The sequence below is a fragment of the Bufo gargarizans genome, chromosome 1 (genome assembly GCF_014858855.1).
Source record: "Bufo gargarizans isolate SCDJY-AF-19 chromosome 1, ASM1485885v1, whole genome shotgun sequence".
Taxonomy (NCBI): Eukaryota; Metazoa; Chordata; class Amphibia; order Anura; family Bufonidae; genus Bufo; species Bufo gargarizans.
The window spans coordinates 720307812-720324755 of record NC_058080.1 but is presented as its reverse complement, the minus strand read 5'-3'; the positions used below and the strand labels follow the sequence as shown (position 1 = coordinate 720324755).

The 16944-nt window shown below is 45.5% G+C and overlaps 1 protein-coding gene across 1 annotated transcript in view; it reads right to left on the bottom strand.

The window, feature by feature from the left end:
* Positions 1 to 770: 770 nt before the first annotated feature.
* ALPK2 (alpha kinase 2) overlaps positions 771 to 16944 on the bottom strand; it is a 105958-nt gene continuing 89784 nt past the window's right edge. The window contains exons 9-11 of the mRNA XM_044276344.1: positions 13256 to 13473; positions 9020 to 9068; positions 771 to 2494 (exon numbers count right to left, since the gene is read on the bottom strand). Of these exons, the coding sequence (XP_044132279.1) occupies positions 2281 to 2494; positions 9020 to 9068; positions 13256 to 13473 (481 nt within the window). The 3' untranslated portion in view covers positions 771 to 2280. The remainder of the gene's footprint in view (positions 2495 to 9019; positions 9069 to 13255; positions 13474 to 16944) is intronic.

The window sequence follows — 16944 nt, the reverse complement described above, 5'->3', positions numbered from 1 at the left end:
CCTCTTCATACCTTCGACGGATCCACGGCCAGCTAAAGGGGTATTAAGAACAGTGTCTAAAACGCTGGTCTTAATAAATGACCTTCTAACTGTTCAGTTCTCCTGCAGCGCCACCGCAGGAGAAATGATGTATTACATGGTGCCCATTGAAAACAATGGAGCATTCATGCAATGCATAGACATCTTGCGTCCTCCAGAGATAGGTGGAGATGTTCTTTGTAGCTGCTCCACTTCTGTTAACTCATTCTAAACCAGACAGACCTATTAGAAAGGCTTTGTGATTGGGCGGGAGGGATGTGATGATCAGAATATAGTATGTCTGTCTTGTGGGGCCTCTCATTCGCCATCCGTGTTGTTAGGACATGCTGTATAATAAATGCACCAATTAATGGCAGTCGTTCTCCATAATACATTGTCTTTAACTCCTTAAAGGGATATTCCAGGGCAATATTTGTTGCGGGGGCTTGTCTTCCTGTCCGGGTGCCCACCCTTTTATTATAGTTTTTTACACTGTAGTGGTCACAGGAGACTGTCCTTCCATCTAAATATTACAGAAATTCCTAAAGGTTTAGGGTCCGTCAATGAGAAGCACTAGAGCCTGAAATGAGCATGTAATGTGTATAACATCCAACATGAGAACTGTACAAAGGATACTACAGTGCAGGACGCAGCATTGTCTTCATATGCTAGCAATGGCAACAAATATACAGTATAGAAAAGCATTATTACCTCTTATGTATCAGAAGAACACAACATAGCGTATTACACTGGGCGGCAGGTATGAGGGAGCTCTATCACTGCAGCACAAGGTATGAGGGAGCTCTATCACTGCAGCACAAGGTATGAGGGAGCTCTATCACTGCAGCACAAGGTATGAGGGAGCTCTATCACTGCAGCACAAGGTATGAGGGAGCTCTATCACTGCAGCACAAGGTATGAGGGAGCTCTATTACTGCAATATATGGTATGAGGGAGCTCTATTACTGCAATATATGGTATGAGGGAGCTCTATTACTGCAGCACAAGGTATGAGGGAGCTCTATCACTGCAGCATAAGGTATGAGGGAGCTCTATCACTGCAGCACAAGGTATGAGGGAGCTCTATCACTGCAGCACAAGGTATGAGGGAGCTCTATTACTGCAATATATGGTATGAGGGAGCTCTATTACTGCAATATACGGTATGAGGGAGCTCTATTACTGCAGCACAAGGTATGAGGGAGCTCTATCACTGCAATATACGGTATGAGGGAGCTCTATTACTGCAGCACAAGGTATGAGGGAGCTCTATCACTGCAGCACAAGGTATGAGGGAGCTCTATCACTGCAGAACAAGGTATGAGGGAGCTCTATTACTGCAATATATGGTATGAGGGAGCTCTATTACTGCAATATACGGTATGAGGGAGCTCTATTACTGCAGCACAAGGTATGAGGGAGCTCTATCACTGCAATATACGGTATGAGGGAGCTCTATTACTGCAGCACAAGGTATGAGGGAGCTCTATCACTGCAGCACAAGGTATGAGGGAGCTCTATCACTGCAGCACAAGGTATGAGGGAGCTCTATCACTGCAATATATGGTATGAGGGAGCTCTATCACTGCAGCACAAGGTATGAGGGAGCTCTATCACTGCAATATATGGTATGAATGAGGGAGCTCTATCGCTGCAGCATAAGGTATGAGAGCTCTATCCCTGCAGTAACAGGTACAGTATATATGAGGGCTCTATCACTGCAGTAACAGGTACAGTATATACGAGGGCTCTATCACTGCAATAACAGGTACAGTATATACGAGGGCTCTATCACTGCAGTAACAGGTACAGTATACAAGGGCTCTATCACTGCAGTAACAGGTACAGTATACGAGGGCTCTATCACTGCAGTAACAGATATGGGAGCTCCACCATTGCTATTAACAATTTTTATCTATAGTTTTTCACAATAAACACCATAAAATAAATGTTAACATGAAGATAATATGGAATTTGCAGCCCCCCGCGGCAATCACAAGAGCCACACATCAGTATCATACAGTCGACTTCCCATACAATCATCATGGCCTAATGCAGCGATGTCCTTTAGGACGAACGTTGATAATTCCATCTTATTCTACCTATGACATAGATCAGTGCATAACACGTATGCAGACAGCACTACATCCATGCAGTTACTGTATGTGATTTACAAGTGTCCTCTCCACTTCTTCTGCAGGAAATGGAAAGTCACGCGGTCCAGGACAGTTCAGTGGACAGCAACGTCCAGGAGACGCAGCGCTATGTCTTCTTTGCCTTTGTGCTTTGGCGACTTTTTCGAGAACTGGAGGGGTTGGGCTGGGGTTTCTCTTTGACGGGATTCGGTTTCTTCTGCTTTGAAGGATTCGGTCTTAAGGATTGTAAGCCGAGGATTTCGCAGTACTTGTTGCACTGGTGCAAGGCCTTGAACTGATCGATGAACGACACTGAACAGTTCCCCTTAAAACCTTTGTATCTGAAACATAGAAAAATAAACTGGTTACGAAAAAAGTTAAAGAAAACCAGTCAAGAAACGGGCAATTATAAGGCACATCAGACCCTAAGGACAAGCGAATGGCTCTAGGGTCAGCTCAAAATGGGGGTGTCTTCTCTTGGACCTAAGGAGCCTGGGCCAACTGAATGATCTTCTAGTGGGCCAACTGAATGATCTTCTAGTGGGCCAACTGAATGATCTTCTAGTGGGCCAACTGAATGATCTTCTAGTGGGCCAACTGAATGATCTTCTAGTGGGCCAAGGCAGTTCTGACTGATGAACACAAAGCCCGGTCAAACTATGGCAGGGGAGACAAAATCGATGTCTCTCCTTCCTCTATCTCTTATGAGCCAGAACGTCTTGGAGGACTACAGCCATCCAAATATTACATGGCTGACCATTCATCTGATTAGATATCATATAATACTATATTTCCCCTGCAGAGGTCACTGTAGGCAGCAGGATTAGGTCGATTAGATCACAAAGGGGGTGTAATGTATTTAAGAGGGTGCGGTTAGGACTACTTTGGGGGAGGAACAAGGGCATAGATTGAAATGTTTCACATGGTGACGATCCCTTCCTAACATTCTGAATTTTTAGGGTCCCTTTTGGTACGGAGCGGGTTGTAGGGGGTGTGACTGTAGACAACTGTTTATATAAAGCAAAATAGGAATTTAATTGACCAAGAACCTGATGATCAAAGCTGCCGAGAGATAACATTGGGTTTAGGACTAATTATCAGCCAGCGTTGATTAAACCATCACAGGCGCTCAGTGATAGGAGACGGGGACAGCTGTGAATCACAACCCACTCCTTACTAAAAAGTGACGCCAGCAAATATCTCTGAATGTTTTATACCCATTAACGCTGAATGTTTTATACCCACTGATATCACTTGCATGACCCCAAAACTGCACCTTTTATAAGGAGGACCACCAAGGGAGTCTTGACATTTTGACACATTTTGTGACTAATATCTTAGATCTTTTATAATGGTCAACACTTTAGTTATTTTCTGTTAAAGAGCTCCAAATTGCCGGCATAGACATAAATGATAAAATTCTGGTTTCCTGCAGCCACCACTAGAGGGAGCTTAAGTACAATGCATAACAATAAGCAGTAAGATATTGTGGTCCCCCTAGTGGTAGCTTTAGGCCCGTGACTATGAATCTAATGCCTATGACTACCTTATAGAGGAGTTCCAGAGATTTGAATAAAATTGGGTCAAGGTCTGTGATCTGGGATACTCAATGGATCCCGTTGGTCTCCGTGGATTAATGGATGAATTTGATATCAAAAGCATTTGAAGCTTGGTGTATCTGAAACTTGCATTGTATAGGGGTATTGTTAAATGGCACTCAGGGAGTATCGGTGGCGGATGTTGTATGGAGATTGGCGGCACTCTAGACATATGTGTGGCTGGCACTTTTCGAGGTAGTGTCCGAGGAAAGCACTGTATGCTGGGACAGCTGCTATACACTGTTACGGGATCCTCAGTGACTGATGTTGGCAGAGCCTGACTAATAGATGTCAGGGGAAAGAAGGATTGGGCTGTTATATTTCAACATGCCCAATCCTTTGTTCCATAGGGAGTTAAGCTGTCAAGAGCGATGCCTCCATTCAAACTCATGCCTGCTCGAGCCGAGCCCAGAATTCATGTGTTAGGGGGTTAGAGAAGAATAGTTGTCAGCTATCTAAGTCTGCAGCCACCTTTAATCTCAGAAACGTCAATGTATCAAGGACAGAAAGACGTCTTAGGTGGAGTTGCCACCCATCGGGTAACCGAATGGTAACCAATATCATTGGTCGATGCTGGTATTGAATTTTCGCCTACACCTACCTTCAGACATAGCACTATGCTCCGTCCAGAACGCAAAGAGAACTGGAGCCTAGGGAGGCGAGTCGCCCACTAGACAACAGGTATAAGTAACCTCTTCACCACACAAGACCACCAGGAATGATGACATCAACATCTTAACTGAACTAGACCACCAGGGATGCTTTTATTAACCTCTTTATTGCTCTAGACCATTGAGGATGTTGCCATTCACCTCTTACCTCTTGACCACCAGAGAAAGCGACATTACCCTCTTAGCTACCCATACCACAAGGGATATTGGCATTAACCCCTTCAGTTCTCTTGACCACCAGAGAATGTGGCATTACCCTCTTAGCTACCCAAGACTACAAGGGATATTGTCATTAACACCTTCACTACTCTTGACCCCACAGATACTAAACAATGAAAAGTCTTTGTGTGGAGCACCCCCCCCCCCAAAAGTGACAACACTACTTCTGAATGGTGCATTCTGGAGAGTATCCCAGTGGGGTCAATACTGGTACCCAGGTCTGTTGGTAGGCGGCCAACCAAACCCTGTAGGTGCTGTCTTGCAAGCCTACTCCTTGCAAAAGAGGCTGTAAATTATAACTACATATTGATTACATTACATTCCATATATCCTCGGGGGTGTAGGTATTGGGGAGCAGAGGTAAAGGTCATACCAGAGCACTAGTGATTGAGGGCACCCAAATGTGCCAGGTAAGAGGCTACCAGTACTATCACTACATGGTAGGAGGGAGCCCTTACAGATTTTAGATTGGGGTCCAGGATCTTCAGGTTACTCCTCTAAGTTGGGGTAACAGATACCAAGTAACACCCTATTGTAAGTGATCTCCAGTGGAGAGACCCCTGGATCAACAGTAATGTTTCACCCCAAAGGCGTTTTTCGGAAGAACTTTTAATAGGCTCTTTCTATAATATGTCTAATGATGATTTGTGGAAATTCTCTGGTCGTGCACAGAAGAAGGAAATGTTGCTTGCATTACTAAACGGTTGGGAGAGTCACGATTTCCAGATTTAGAAGGATACATCTCGCATTGTTAAAGAGTATATAACATCCTGACAGGGGGAGGGGGGGGGGGAGAGAACATAATGAGAGCGCTATGAGTGATGACTCAATAAAGATCAGAGATCTTTCGCAGTGACTTGAAGGAACTGAACTCTTCTTACTGTAGAGCTCATAATAATAAGACAGAATTTCTTCTGGATGCGAAGACCTTTCTGGATCTCATGTATCTGGGGCTTTATATTACCGGTGTCTGTTTTGTCTCCAGCAGCCGGTACTCTGCCAGGTCCCAGCAGATGGCGCGGACTGGTGCTCATTGTCTCCCAATGTAACACGTCCAGACACTACCTGCTGATTCCTTTGCTTTCTGCCTCCTCTAGCAAGGCATTATATTATATTTTCATGGGATATGCAGAACCAGGCACTGCAGGGCAGTACTGTTTAGGCACTACAAGGCAGTACTGTTTAGGCACTGCAGGGCAGTACTGTTTAGGCACTGCATGGCGGTACTATTTAGGCACTGCAGGACCCTACTGTATAGTTTCTGCAGGGTGTCGATGCTTAGGCACTGCAGAACTGTAATGTTTAGGCAATGTATGACTGTATTTTGGGGACATCCTAAAACATTTAATGTGAAAATGGCTTACTGTAGCTTAATGTACCATAATGTGCCTAAACCTCAATCAATTGCCTTGAAACTTTGCACAACCTAAGATCTCAGCTTCCCACACCTATCCTGGAAGTTTCATGGATTTTGGCTATCCACAAGGCAAATGAGTGACATTAAGCTTGTTTTTTGGGGAACTTAATGTGGCTTAACGTACAAAAAACAACTCAGATGTATAGGAGAACAGGCTGACACTGGGTATTAGAGCAACAGCTGAATAGTGATAGGCATGAGATCTTCAGTAGGAGAAACACCAGACTTGTTCCTGAGGTCCATTTCAGTATCATGTACCTTCGGTAAACATCCAGGTTCTCTGGTCCTCCTCCTCAATCAGCATGTGTGGCCTCCTGTATGCTTCAGTCCTAGTCAAACTTTTCCTATGTAACACCCCAGAGTTGTGTTACTACACTCCTCTACCCCGCTTTACATTATCATGAGATTTAATCTATATTATGTCCTCACAACTGTGCTTCTGAACCATGTTAATTGTAAATTTCCTTGTAATTTTAAAGGTTGACCAGCAGGTGGCAGCAATGCATTGGTAAGGAACTAGTTACAGTTTAGTATATCTAGGCTGGAATGGTTCATTCCAGCTTAGCTCCCCCTCTGTGGAGGTGTGGACTGTTCCCACATCCTGCACCTTGGGTGGAGGAGGAAGTTAGGATCAGTGTAGCCCACCCCCTGCTAGGGGTAGGGTGTGTGTGTCAGGACTTCCCCTGTATAGGGAAGAAAGCCAGGATCTTGTCTCGGCTGAGACATTGATCACATACCCAGACTGAGCCCTGCAGCCTTAGCTGCATGACAAGAAAGCAGACAACCTCCAGAGTATCAGGACGAAAGCATTCCCTGAGAGCCTATCTGTGAGTCAAGTCCAGAGACCTATGAGAAGCCATATTCCTCCTCAGCTAGTCTGTCCCCACAAAGCAGAAGATATAGAGAAGCGCAGAAGATTAATTCCTGCCACAGTTACAGAGCTACTAAACAGACGTCTTATCCTGCAAGCTCCAGATTTATAGTGCAGAAGATTTATTCCTGCCAATGATTGCCAAAACCTGCTGGGACCAAAGACCAAAGCTGTATTCTGCTTGGATACAAGTTACCTTCAGTAAAGAAAAGTTTGAACTTCATCTAAAGGTCTGGACCTCATTTCTGCTGCAAAATCCCTCTATTACTCCTACTATCACTACACTCAATTTATTGCAAGTGAGCCAGGAGTCCAGCCGTATCCAGGTAGGAGACACCGTTGACACCATTATCACCACCTATAGAGACATTATAGGCCATTACACCACTCTGGCATTCCTAACCTGGGACGTGCGCTGTAACACCTTGGGAGGACCCTGTGATAGTACCCTGCGCACGCTGCAATTGGCGTCATGAACAAACTATAGACTATTATCCACACCTGACCCAGCCATTGCATTTTGGCATCAGTGTATTCCCGTATCCTGCTAATTGCACCTACACTTGAGCATTCCCACCCTCAGACCAAACCTGGAGAGAGACTGAACTAAGACCTGGAAAAAGATGGTAACCGCATAAATTTACAACAATTCCCCAGCACACCTGTCAGCTGGCCTGCAATAAAACAAATTACCCTGTCTAACAGTACACATTAAAAGCTGAGGTTTTAGTTGCACAAACCTTTGGCCAAAAATATGTAGAAGCCACACCGCCACCGTCAAGGCACCTCTGTAAAGTATGGTCTTAGCTCTATTTATATGAGTCTCCAAATGGAAGCATATTAATTCAGTCGATAAATTAAATGCAGGTGTACCTGGAGGTAGCCTACTCCTCCTCACAAGGTGCAGGGACTCATTGGAGGCCCAGCAACCACAGATGCATGCTGGCATCCCCAATGCGTCACCACATCCTAGATAGACTAAGACCTAACCTGGAGCTATGACTGATCCTGCGGCTAGCTTTGTGAATAATCCTTTAAATTTCTAATAGCACAAAAGGTAGTAGGGGCTATGTCAGCCTAACGTCACTCAATAAGAGAACTAAGGTTGTGCAAATTTTGAAGACAATTAATTGAGGTTTAGGTACATTATGGTACATTAAGGGGGTATTCCCATCATAGACAATGGGGTCATATTGCTAGCATATGCCCCCATTGCCTGATAGGTGCGGGTCCCACCGCTGGGACCCGCACCTATATCGAGAACGGAGCGGGGAGCGCTGTGGCTGGAGGACCCGTCCACCACCAAGCGCTAATTCCCGCCTCTCCCATAGAAGTGAATGGGAGCGTACCGCGCATGCATGGCCCATGCTCCCCTTCATTTCTATGAGGCCAACAGCCAGGGCTCGGCTATTTTCGGTGGCCCCATAGAAATGAATAGAGGCTGCGCATGCGCCTTGCGCCCTCCTTCACTTTCGGGGCCCCGTTCTCGATATAGGTGCAGGTCCCAGCGCTGGGACCAACACCTATCAGACAATGCGGGCATATCCTAGCGATATGCCCCCATTGTCTGTCTGAGATGGGAAAACCCCTTTAAGCTCTTTTCACATTAAATGTTTTAGGATGGGAATAAATTAGTTTAATGCGAATAACTTTTACTATGTTTTCTCAAATGACCTAAACTCTTCAGAATATGTTGGCACAGAGAGAGTCTTGTAGTATAGGAAGTTTGGGGGAAATCGGTTAACATCTAATTTTTTTTTTTTTGTACGTTAAGCCACATTAAGCTCCCCAAAAAGCAACTTATTTGAGCACTGTGTATAGCAATATTTGCAGACACTTCATAATGCTGCCATTCATGCATTGTTTGATTCGTTTCTTGAAGACTATTGTTACAATGGTGCACAGTTGTGCGATTCAATTTGCCGCCATGCCGTACAGCAGCCTTGTAAAACGTGGCTTTGTATTTCTACTGAAGTCACACATCCTTGCTGGTTACGGGGTAGTAATTCCTGAGTGTTTCTGTAAATGATACAGGTATATGGCGGTGGAGCTCTGCAGAGCGGAATGATTACCAATGATTGCTCACTCACCCCTTGCCCATAGTTGCTATGCCAACATCTGTCAGCTTCATTCCAACACCTGCCGGACAGAAAAAAAAGAGGGAATTATATTTTAACAGATTCCAATTGCTTGTTATCTACACAAACCGCCAAGTGTCTATCAATATACCGCCACGAGATGCGCACTTCCAGGAGGACGAGGTTTCTGTTACTATGATTAGAAGAAGCAAAGAGAGTAACCCTCGCTGCACCGTATACACAATATACAGTATATGAGAGCTGATTCTGTCATTTTATTATTTGAGGCAACTCATTGCAATATTACTGTGGTTTACATGGGACTGCAGGCAAACTACTAGGAGGAGAACGGTAACAGTTAAATGACAGCCATTCTCGTAGTACACCTAAACAGCTGAATTTGTCATTTGGAAAAATTGTGATGTAATGAGTCATGAAGTCGCAATCTGTTGTATGTTGGATTACATAGGACTGCAGGCAAATGGACACCGAGTTGCCAAAGTACAAATTCAAGGTTTCTTCTAAGGATAGGGGGAGGAAGGGGGTGCAGCTGCAGAAGTGTGCCTGCCTCATTACCTCTAAGAGACTGGTGCTGTGAGGGGGGGTGAGGGAGAAGAAGGGATCATAGTGCAGTCCCAATGAGTGGGACCACACGGGAGAGGAGACTCTGGCACTCCTTTATGGGGGAGTACTCTACTGGCATTGTATATAAGAGGCCTTTATTGTCACTGTACAATACAATGTAATACAATGTACAATACAATGTACATTGTATTGCATTGTATTGTACAGTGACAATAAAGGCATCTTATATACAATGCCAGTAGAGTACTCCCCCATAAAGTACTCTACTGGCATTGTATATAAGATGCCTTTATTGTCACTGTACAATATGAGGGGCACTATGCTGGCACTGCTTCACAGGAAGGTGCTCTCCTGACACTTTATACAGGGGCACTCTGCTGGCACTGCTTCACAGGAAGGTGCTCTCCTGACACTTTATACAGGGGCACTCTGCTTGTACAGCTTCACGAAGGGCACTCTGCTAGCATTGTTTCAGAGGGGGCACTCTGCTAACATTGACTTACAAAGAGCACTCTGCTGCCACTGTTTTAGAGGAGACATTGTTCTCACTGTTTTACAGGAGGCACTGCTTCATGTAGGAGGGGAACTCTGCTCACACTGTTTTATGGATGGCACTTTGATGGCACTGTTTCAAAAGAGGCACTCTGCTAGCACTGTTTTACAGGGGGTACACTGCTGGTACGACTTTACAGACAGGTACTCTGCTGACATTGTATACAGGGGGCAGTTTGCTGGTACAGCTTCACAGGTGGCACTCTGCTAGCATGGTTTCAGAAGGGGGCACTTTGCCGGCACTGTTTTATGGTTAGCACTTTGATGGCACTCTGCAAGCACTATTTTACAGGGAGTACTCTGCTGGCACTGCTTTACAGAGGGCACTCTGCTGCCAGTGTTTTAGAGGAGACAGTGTTCTCACAGTTTTACAGGGGTACTCTGCTGACTCTTTTATGGGAGGCATGTTCCTATGTGTCTGCATTGCTGAGAAAAATTAGGTTTTAATATATGCAACTGAGCCTCTAGGAGCAACGGGGGCGTTACCATTACACCTAGAGGCTCTGCTCTCTCTGCAACTGCCGCGCCAGCTGCACTTTGATAGACAGAGCCAGGCAGTAAAAACATCATAATGCCTGTCCCTGTCAATCAAAGTGCAGAGGGCATGGCAGTTGCAGAGAGAGCAGAGCCTCTAGGTGTAACAGCAACGCCCCTGTTGCTCTTAGAGGCTCATTTTCATATAGTAAAGGTTAATTTTCAGCAATGCAGACACATAGGAACATGGGAGGGGTCCTCTGTTCAGAATCCTCAGTGCTATGTCTAGGTGGAGAATGGTTACAAAGAGGGTCTCTCGCTCTGGAGGTCCTGTCCTGTCCAGTATTACACAGGCAGCTCATTCAAATGAATAGACACTGTGTAATTCTTCATTTCCCCTGTGGTGGCGCTACAAGGAAACGGAACACATACTGCCAGGTTTTCCCATGGATGGCAGCTGAGGGTCCCATCAGGGGGACACTTTATAATCTGCTTATTGTCAATGGACCCTTATAAGAGGTAAGAATTGTACAAATCAGTCCAAATTTATAAAACACTGTGAAACATTTGATAACTTTGGCACAAATTGCAGCAACGCAGACTCCTGCAAAAACTCTCATGATGAATCTCCCCAGTGTCCCGTCGGACTACTGTGCACTATCACTGGTGCTGATCTTCTGTCCTGTCAATGGTCCCCATCTACACGAACTTGAGGCTTGTGATCTCTCTGTGATTTATGAAATGATTTCTGATAGTCCCATATAATAGCAGACAGATGGCTGACTGGTTACGATGTGTCTGGTGCCAGTGGTTTCTTCAAACTGATATCACAATGTTCCCCGGCTGTGAATATTATGTATTCAGATCCTCTACCCTGGCTGCCAGATTATTCACTGCACTGGTATAATGGGCCCAGTACATGCAGATTGCCAGAGGTATGCCAGAAAGAGCCCCCATGTGGGGGGGGGGGGGGTCACTATCAATGACTGTAACGCTTAAAGGGGAAACCCACCTTAAAGTCTATGAACACCTATGACAGATTGTTAGTGGTCACCTCGAATAAAAAAAAATTGCACTTAGTTCCAGTAGGCAATCTTCATTCTTTACTTTACTTTCAGACTCCCTAATATTCAATGTACAACCCACACCTAGTTTCAGACTCTTCTCGTGTGGACACGTCTCTCCCAGTTACACATGCTGGATGTGAGGTCTGTGCGTCCAGGATGCTGCTGTCTTCACTAGCTCTCATGTATCAGCACTAGAGATGAGAGAATCGAATCTCCGAATTTCAGATTAAATTCGATTCGCCTCTAAGCCAAATTTCCTCGTGCTTTGTGTTAGTGAATCGCTTTAACATAAAATAGTGTAAAAAACTAAAAAAATTCATACTTCCTGCATTTGCTCGTGACGGGACGCCAGCAGCCATCTTAATTGAAGATTTCTGCCGAAATCCCGTGTGTGGTGATGTATGACATCACCACGTCGGCCTGCATGGTGACGTAATCTCACGCCAGATCTTCAAGCAAGATGGCGGCGGCTGGCCCGTTGAATTTTTTAAATGTTAAAAACTGTGTAAAATTGCACTCAGATGCCGCGATCATGTATGAACGCGGCATCTGAGTGATACAATGACATGGGGCAGTGCTATCGCAGCTCCCTGTCATTGCACCCGCTACTTACTAAAAAATGTGCTTCGTGACAAAGTAATTCGTCACAAAGCAAATTTTTGGGTAAAATTCGGCGAATCAGCCAAATCAAACTTTTGAAAAATTCGCTCATCTCTAATGAGCACAACTTAATTCCTGGATGGATTTCCTCTTCTGCAGTCCACAAGGGATTTAGGGACACATTTATTAAGACCAGCGTTTTATACGGCGGTCTTAATAAAGCCCTATACCTGGCGGTGGATCCGCCGGAGTTATGAAGAGGCTCCGGCCTCTACGTAACTTTAGCGGATCCACCTCCATTTCTAAATGTAAGCCAAGTGGTACCTTGGAACCGAACCTGAGTTCGGGAAATGTTTTTTTTACAGTACAAATTAAATTTATGAAGTTATTGCGCAAAGTCTTATCGGAGCCAATACATTCTAATTCTCTACAGAGCTCCTGCTCCGTACAGTATTAGAACAAACTTTTATGGGAATCGACTTCGGATGTTTCATCCGAAGTCGATTCGCTCATCCCTAATCATTTTAATAAAGATTCAAAGGTGACATGACCGGGTGTTAAACTTTGCATACACAGATCTGCAAGATACAGATTGCATACGGAAAACATTTTTGCGGAACCATAAACTTAAATGAGCCATGGACCGCATTTTGCGGAAAAGTATAGGACATGTTCTTTTACAAGGTGTACTATTCATGCGTTTTGCAGTCCCATAGAAATGCTAATGAGCTCTAACACTGAGAGAAGGAAGTTGAGAGCAGAGAGAGCCAAGACAGGCAAGAACAGTGTGATCTGCAGTATTTCAGATGCAGCAGCATGGCCAGCTATGTAGAGGAGTTACACATACTTTGCATCAGCAGAACAGTAGGTAATATGTAAGGAAGATTATTAAGAACGTTTCTTAATTTTGCATTTAGGAAGCAAATGAGCAAAAAAAATAACTTCTGCTCTGCAGGATCACAGATCTCACCTTGCATATCGGTGACCAGCAAGTTTCCGTTGGTCCTCTCATATACCCAGTGCTGAAAGGTGCAGCACTTCTGGCCAGCTTCAGAATCTTTTCTCAACACGTTAATCTCCTTCCCGTCTTTGATGGAATACTTCACAAAGTCTCCTATCAGCTCCTCCTCCACCGTGGCGTATGGGATGTTGTTTGCAGGGCGATGGATGAGGAAAATAGGGATTATTCTGAAAAAAATTAATAAATAAATGGAGAGTTAACCCTATGTGAGCTTGATACATTACCTAGAGCAGGGGTAGGCAACCTCCGGCTCCCAGCTGTTGTGAAACTACAATTCCCAGCATGCTCCATTCATTTCTATGAGAGTTCTTAGAAGAGCAGAGCAAGTATGCATACTGGGAGTTGTAGTTTCACAACAGCTGGGAGCCAGAGGTTGCCTACCCCTGACCTAGAGGAATCCCTCTCCTGTCCTGTTTGCTACAATGTATCAGTGCAGGTAAAATGTATCATCTTTCTACATCCGGTGTGAAACTCCGGCATGACTGTTCCCGCAGAGAAACAGACACCCGGCCGGACACAAACCGCAAAATGCAGCAGTTTGTTTCCGGCTGGGTCTCCGCTTGTTTGCCAGAATGCGTCCGGATCTCCGCCGGACGTCTTTATACCTAATGGGACCAACGGACATTCCGTCCGCATCTGGCAGTGCCAGATTCGGAGAATTGAAACTGGAGGTGTGAATGCAGCCTTAGAGTTCAGGCTACTTAAAGGGGTATTCTCATCTGAGAGAATGGGGGCATATCGCTAGGATATAGTCCCATTGTCTGATAGGTGTGGGACCTGCACCTATATCGAGAACGGAGCGGGGAAAGTGGTGGCTGGAGGACCCCGGGTTTCCCCGAGTCCGACCACCACCAAGCGCCCTCCCCATAGAAGTGAATAGGAGAGCCCTGCGCTTACGCAGCCACCACTCCCATTCATTTCTATGGGGCCGACGGAAATAGCCGAGCCAGCGCTTGACTATTTTCTGCTGCCCCATATAAATGAACGGAGGGCGGCTGCGCATGCACAGTGCACCCTCCTTTACTTTGCCGGCTACGTTTACGAAATAGGTGAGGGTCCCAGAGGAGGGACCTGCACCTAGCAGACAATGGGAGCATATCCTAGCGATATGCCCCCTTTATCTCAGATGGGGGAAAACCACTTTAACTTGTCTAGTCTGGATACAACTGTAGCGAACTTAAAGAAAAGTTCTGAGTCTGTACAAGTTTTTAGCATTTGAATGTAAGCAAGAATGTTTTCAATTCAGTGACAGCAAGCAGAAATGTTAAAGTGGTATTCTCATCTCAGATGCTGGGTTATGCCACCAATGTCACCTCTTGGACCTGCTCCTGTCTCCGGAACCACTATGGGAGTTCCGAAACCAGCTGAGCGCTAACTCGACTAATCCAGTGGTCCCATAGTGGTGAACGGAGAGGTGGCCGCGCTGTGCTTGGTGTACCGGTTCCGGAGTTACGAGCGGATCCCAGAGGTGGGACCCTCACCTATCCAACACTGATGGCATATCCTAGCGTCTGAGATGGGAATACCCCTTTAACATTTCTGCTTGCTGTCACTGAATTGAAACACTCTTGCCTACATTCAATGGCTGAAAACTTGTACGGACCCAAATCTTTTCCTTAGGTTTGCTACTGTTGCATCCACGCGCTCGGCTATTATCAGAACTCCCATAGCAGTGAACGGAGAACATGCTGCACATGCGCAGTGCGCTCTCCTTCACTTCAGGGGCCCCATTGTGGAGACAGCAGCAGCAGCCAGAGGGGGGACCTGCACCTATCTGACATTGATGGCATAGCCTAGTGAAATGAAGCCAATGTCTGAGATGGGATTTGAAATACAAAGCATTTGAGAAGTGGCAGAGCTTTTCATTACACAGCGATTTAAGATTCATTTGCATAAACCTTTATATAAAATAATCAGCGGATTTCGGCAGTGATCGCCACGCACGCCGCCAGGTCAGTTCAGTTCACTTGCTGATTGACAGCACTCTGTTCACGTGACCTTAGCTGGAGCGCTGTGGTTTTTTGCTTCCTTTGTAGAATTATACACTGGCGTAGAATTATATTCGTGATTACATTTTTTAATATGCTCTGGCAGATGAGATGAATGAGACACAATGCGGCTTATTTCCAGGCTTTAGGCTTCAGAGAATCCCCGGCTACGGTATGACAACGGTGACACCTGCAGGACGCAATGAGGTACTGCCCTCCAAGAGGACATAAGGGACGGCGGAAATGGATGGAGATGAGGTCATACTTCTAGATGGTTCTGACTACTCGCTGGATGGTGGGATTTAAAGGGGACCTGTCAGGTTGAATATGGCGTCTGATCTGCAGGAGGAGCTGAGCAGACTGATGTACAGTTTGGTAGGTAAGTCATTATAACTTGGACTTTTACATTTCAATCTCTGCTCTTAGGAGTCCGGTGGGCGGTCCTATCAGTGATAGACAGCTATCTCCATATACACAGTCATCCCCGATCCCTGCTCCGCCACCTGCTGCTTGTTCTTTTTCTTAATTCTCTGCCCACCTCAGTAACACCCCTTAGGTCAGGGTCATAACTTCAATGGAGGCACACCATGCAACTGTTATTGGACCCGGGGGACCCCAACGCTTAAAGGGGTTGTCTCACTTTGTGAAATGGTATTTATCCTGTAGAGAACGTTAATACAAGGCACTTCCTAATGTATTGTGATTGTCCATATTGCTTCCTTTGCTGCCTGGATTCATTTTTCCATCAAATTATACACTGATTGTTTCCATGGGTTGCGACCACCCTGCAATCCAGCAGTGGTGGTCTTGCTTGCACTCTATAGGAAAAAGCACTAGGCTATGTGCTGTGCCATGGTCCTGGCCACCAGAGAGGCTGCTGCTTTTTCCTATAGTGTGCAAGCACGACCACCGGTGATGGATTGCAGGGTGGTCGTAACCATGAAACAAGTAGTGTATAATGTGATCGTAAAATGAAACCAGACAGCAAAGGAGGCAATATGGACAATCACAATACATAAGTAAGTGCCTTGTATAATAAATTATTTTTGCTGAAGTGGGACAACCCCTTTAACTCCTCTTCCTAATGTGAAAATACTGCATTATCATGCAGCCACCCCTAGGGGGAGCTCACTGCAAACAGATTATTACTAGTGTTGGGCGAGCATGCTCAGCCGAACACCATTTTTACTCAAGCATCGCGTTGCTCAGCACATCGTGGTGTTCGGCCGAACACTGCATGTGTAGTGTCCCACTAGGTAAATGTGGGCACTACACAAGTGTCAATTGGGCCACGTTGTCCTCCTACTCCTAAGGGACAGTGGCAGTGTATTTTTCAGTCCATTTTAATGCATTTTAATATGTATTTATGTGTATTCTCCCCTGTTAGCTGTGCAGCAGGCCTATTAGGGTGCAGTTATTCACCCTAGACACTAGAGGGAGATAGAGAGCCCCTAGTATATATATTCAGGCCCAGACAGGGAGGAGAGAGTCTGTAGTCAGGAGTCTGTGGAGACAGAAGTGAGAAGGCACCAGCCAGGGCCTCCTCCTGACATGCAGCTAGACAGCCCAGGCTTCTAGTTGCCACCAGGAGGCCAGTGAAGGAGTATAGCCTGCATGAAGTTTCCTGAGCCTCAGTTAGCTCTGAAGATT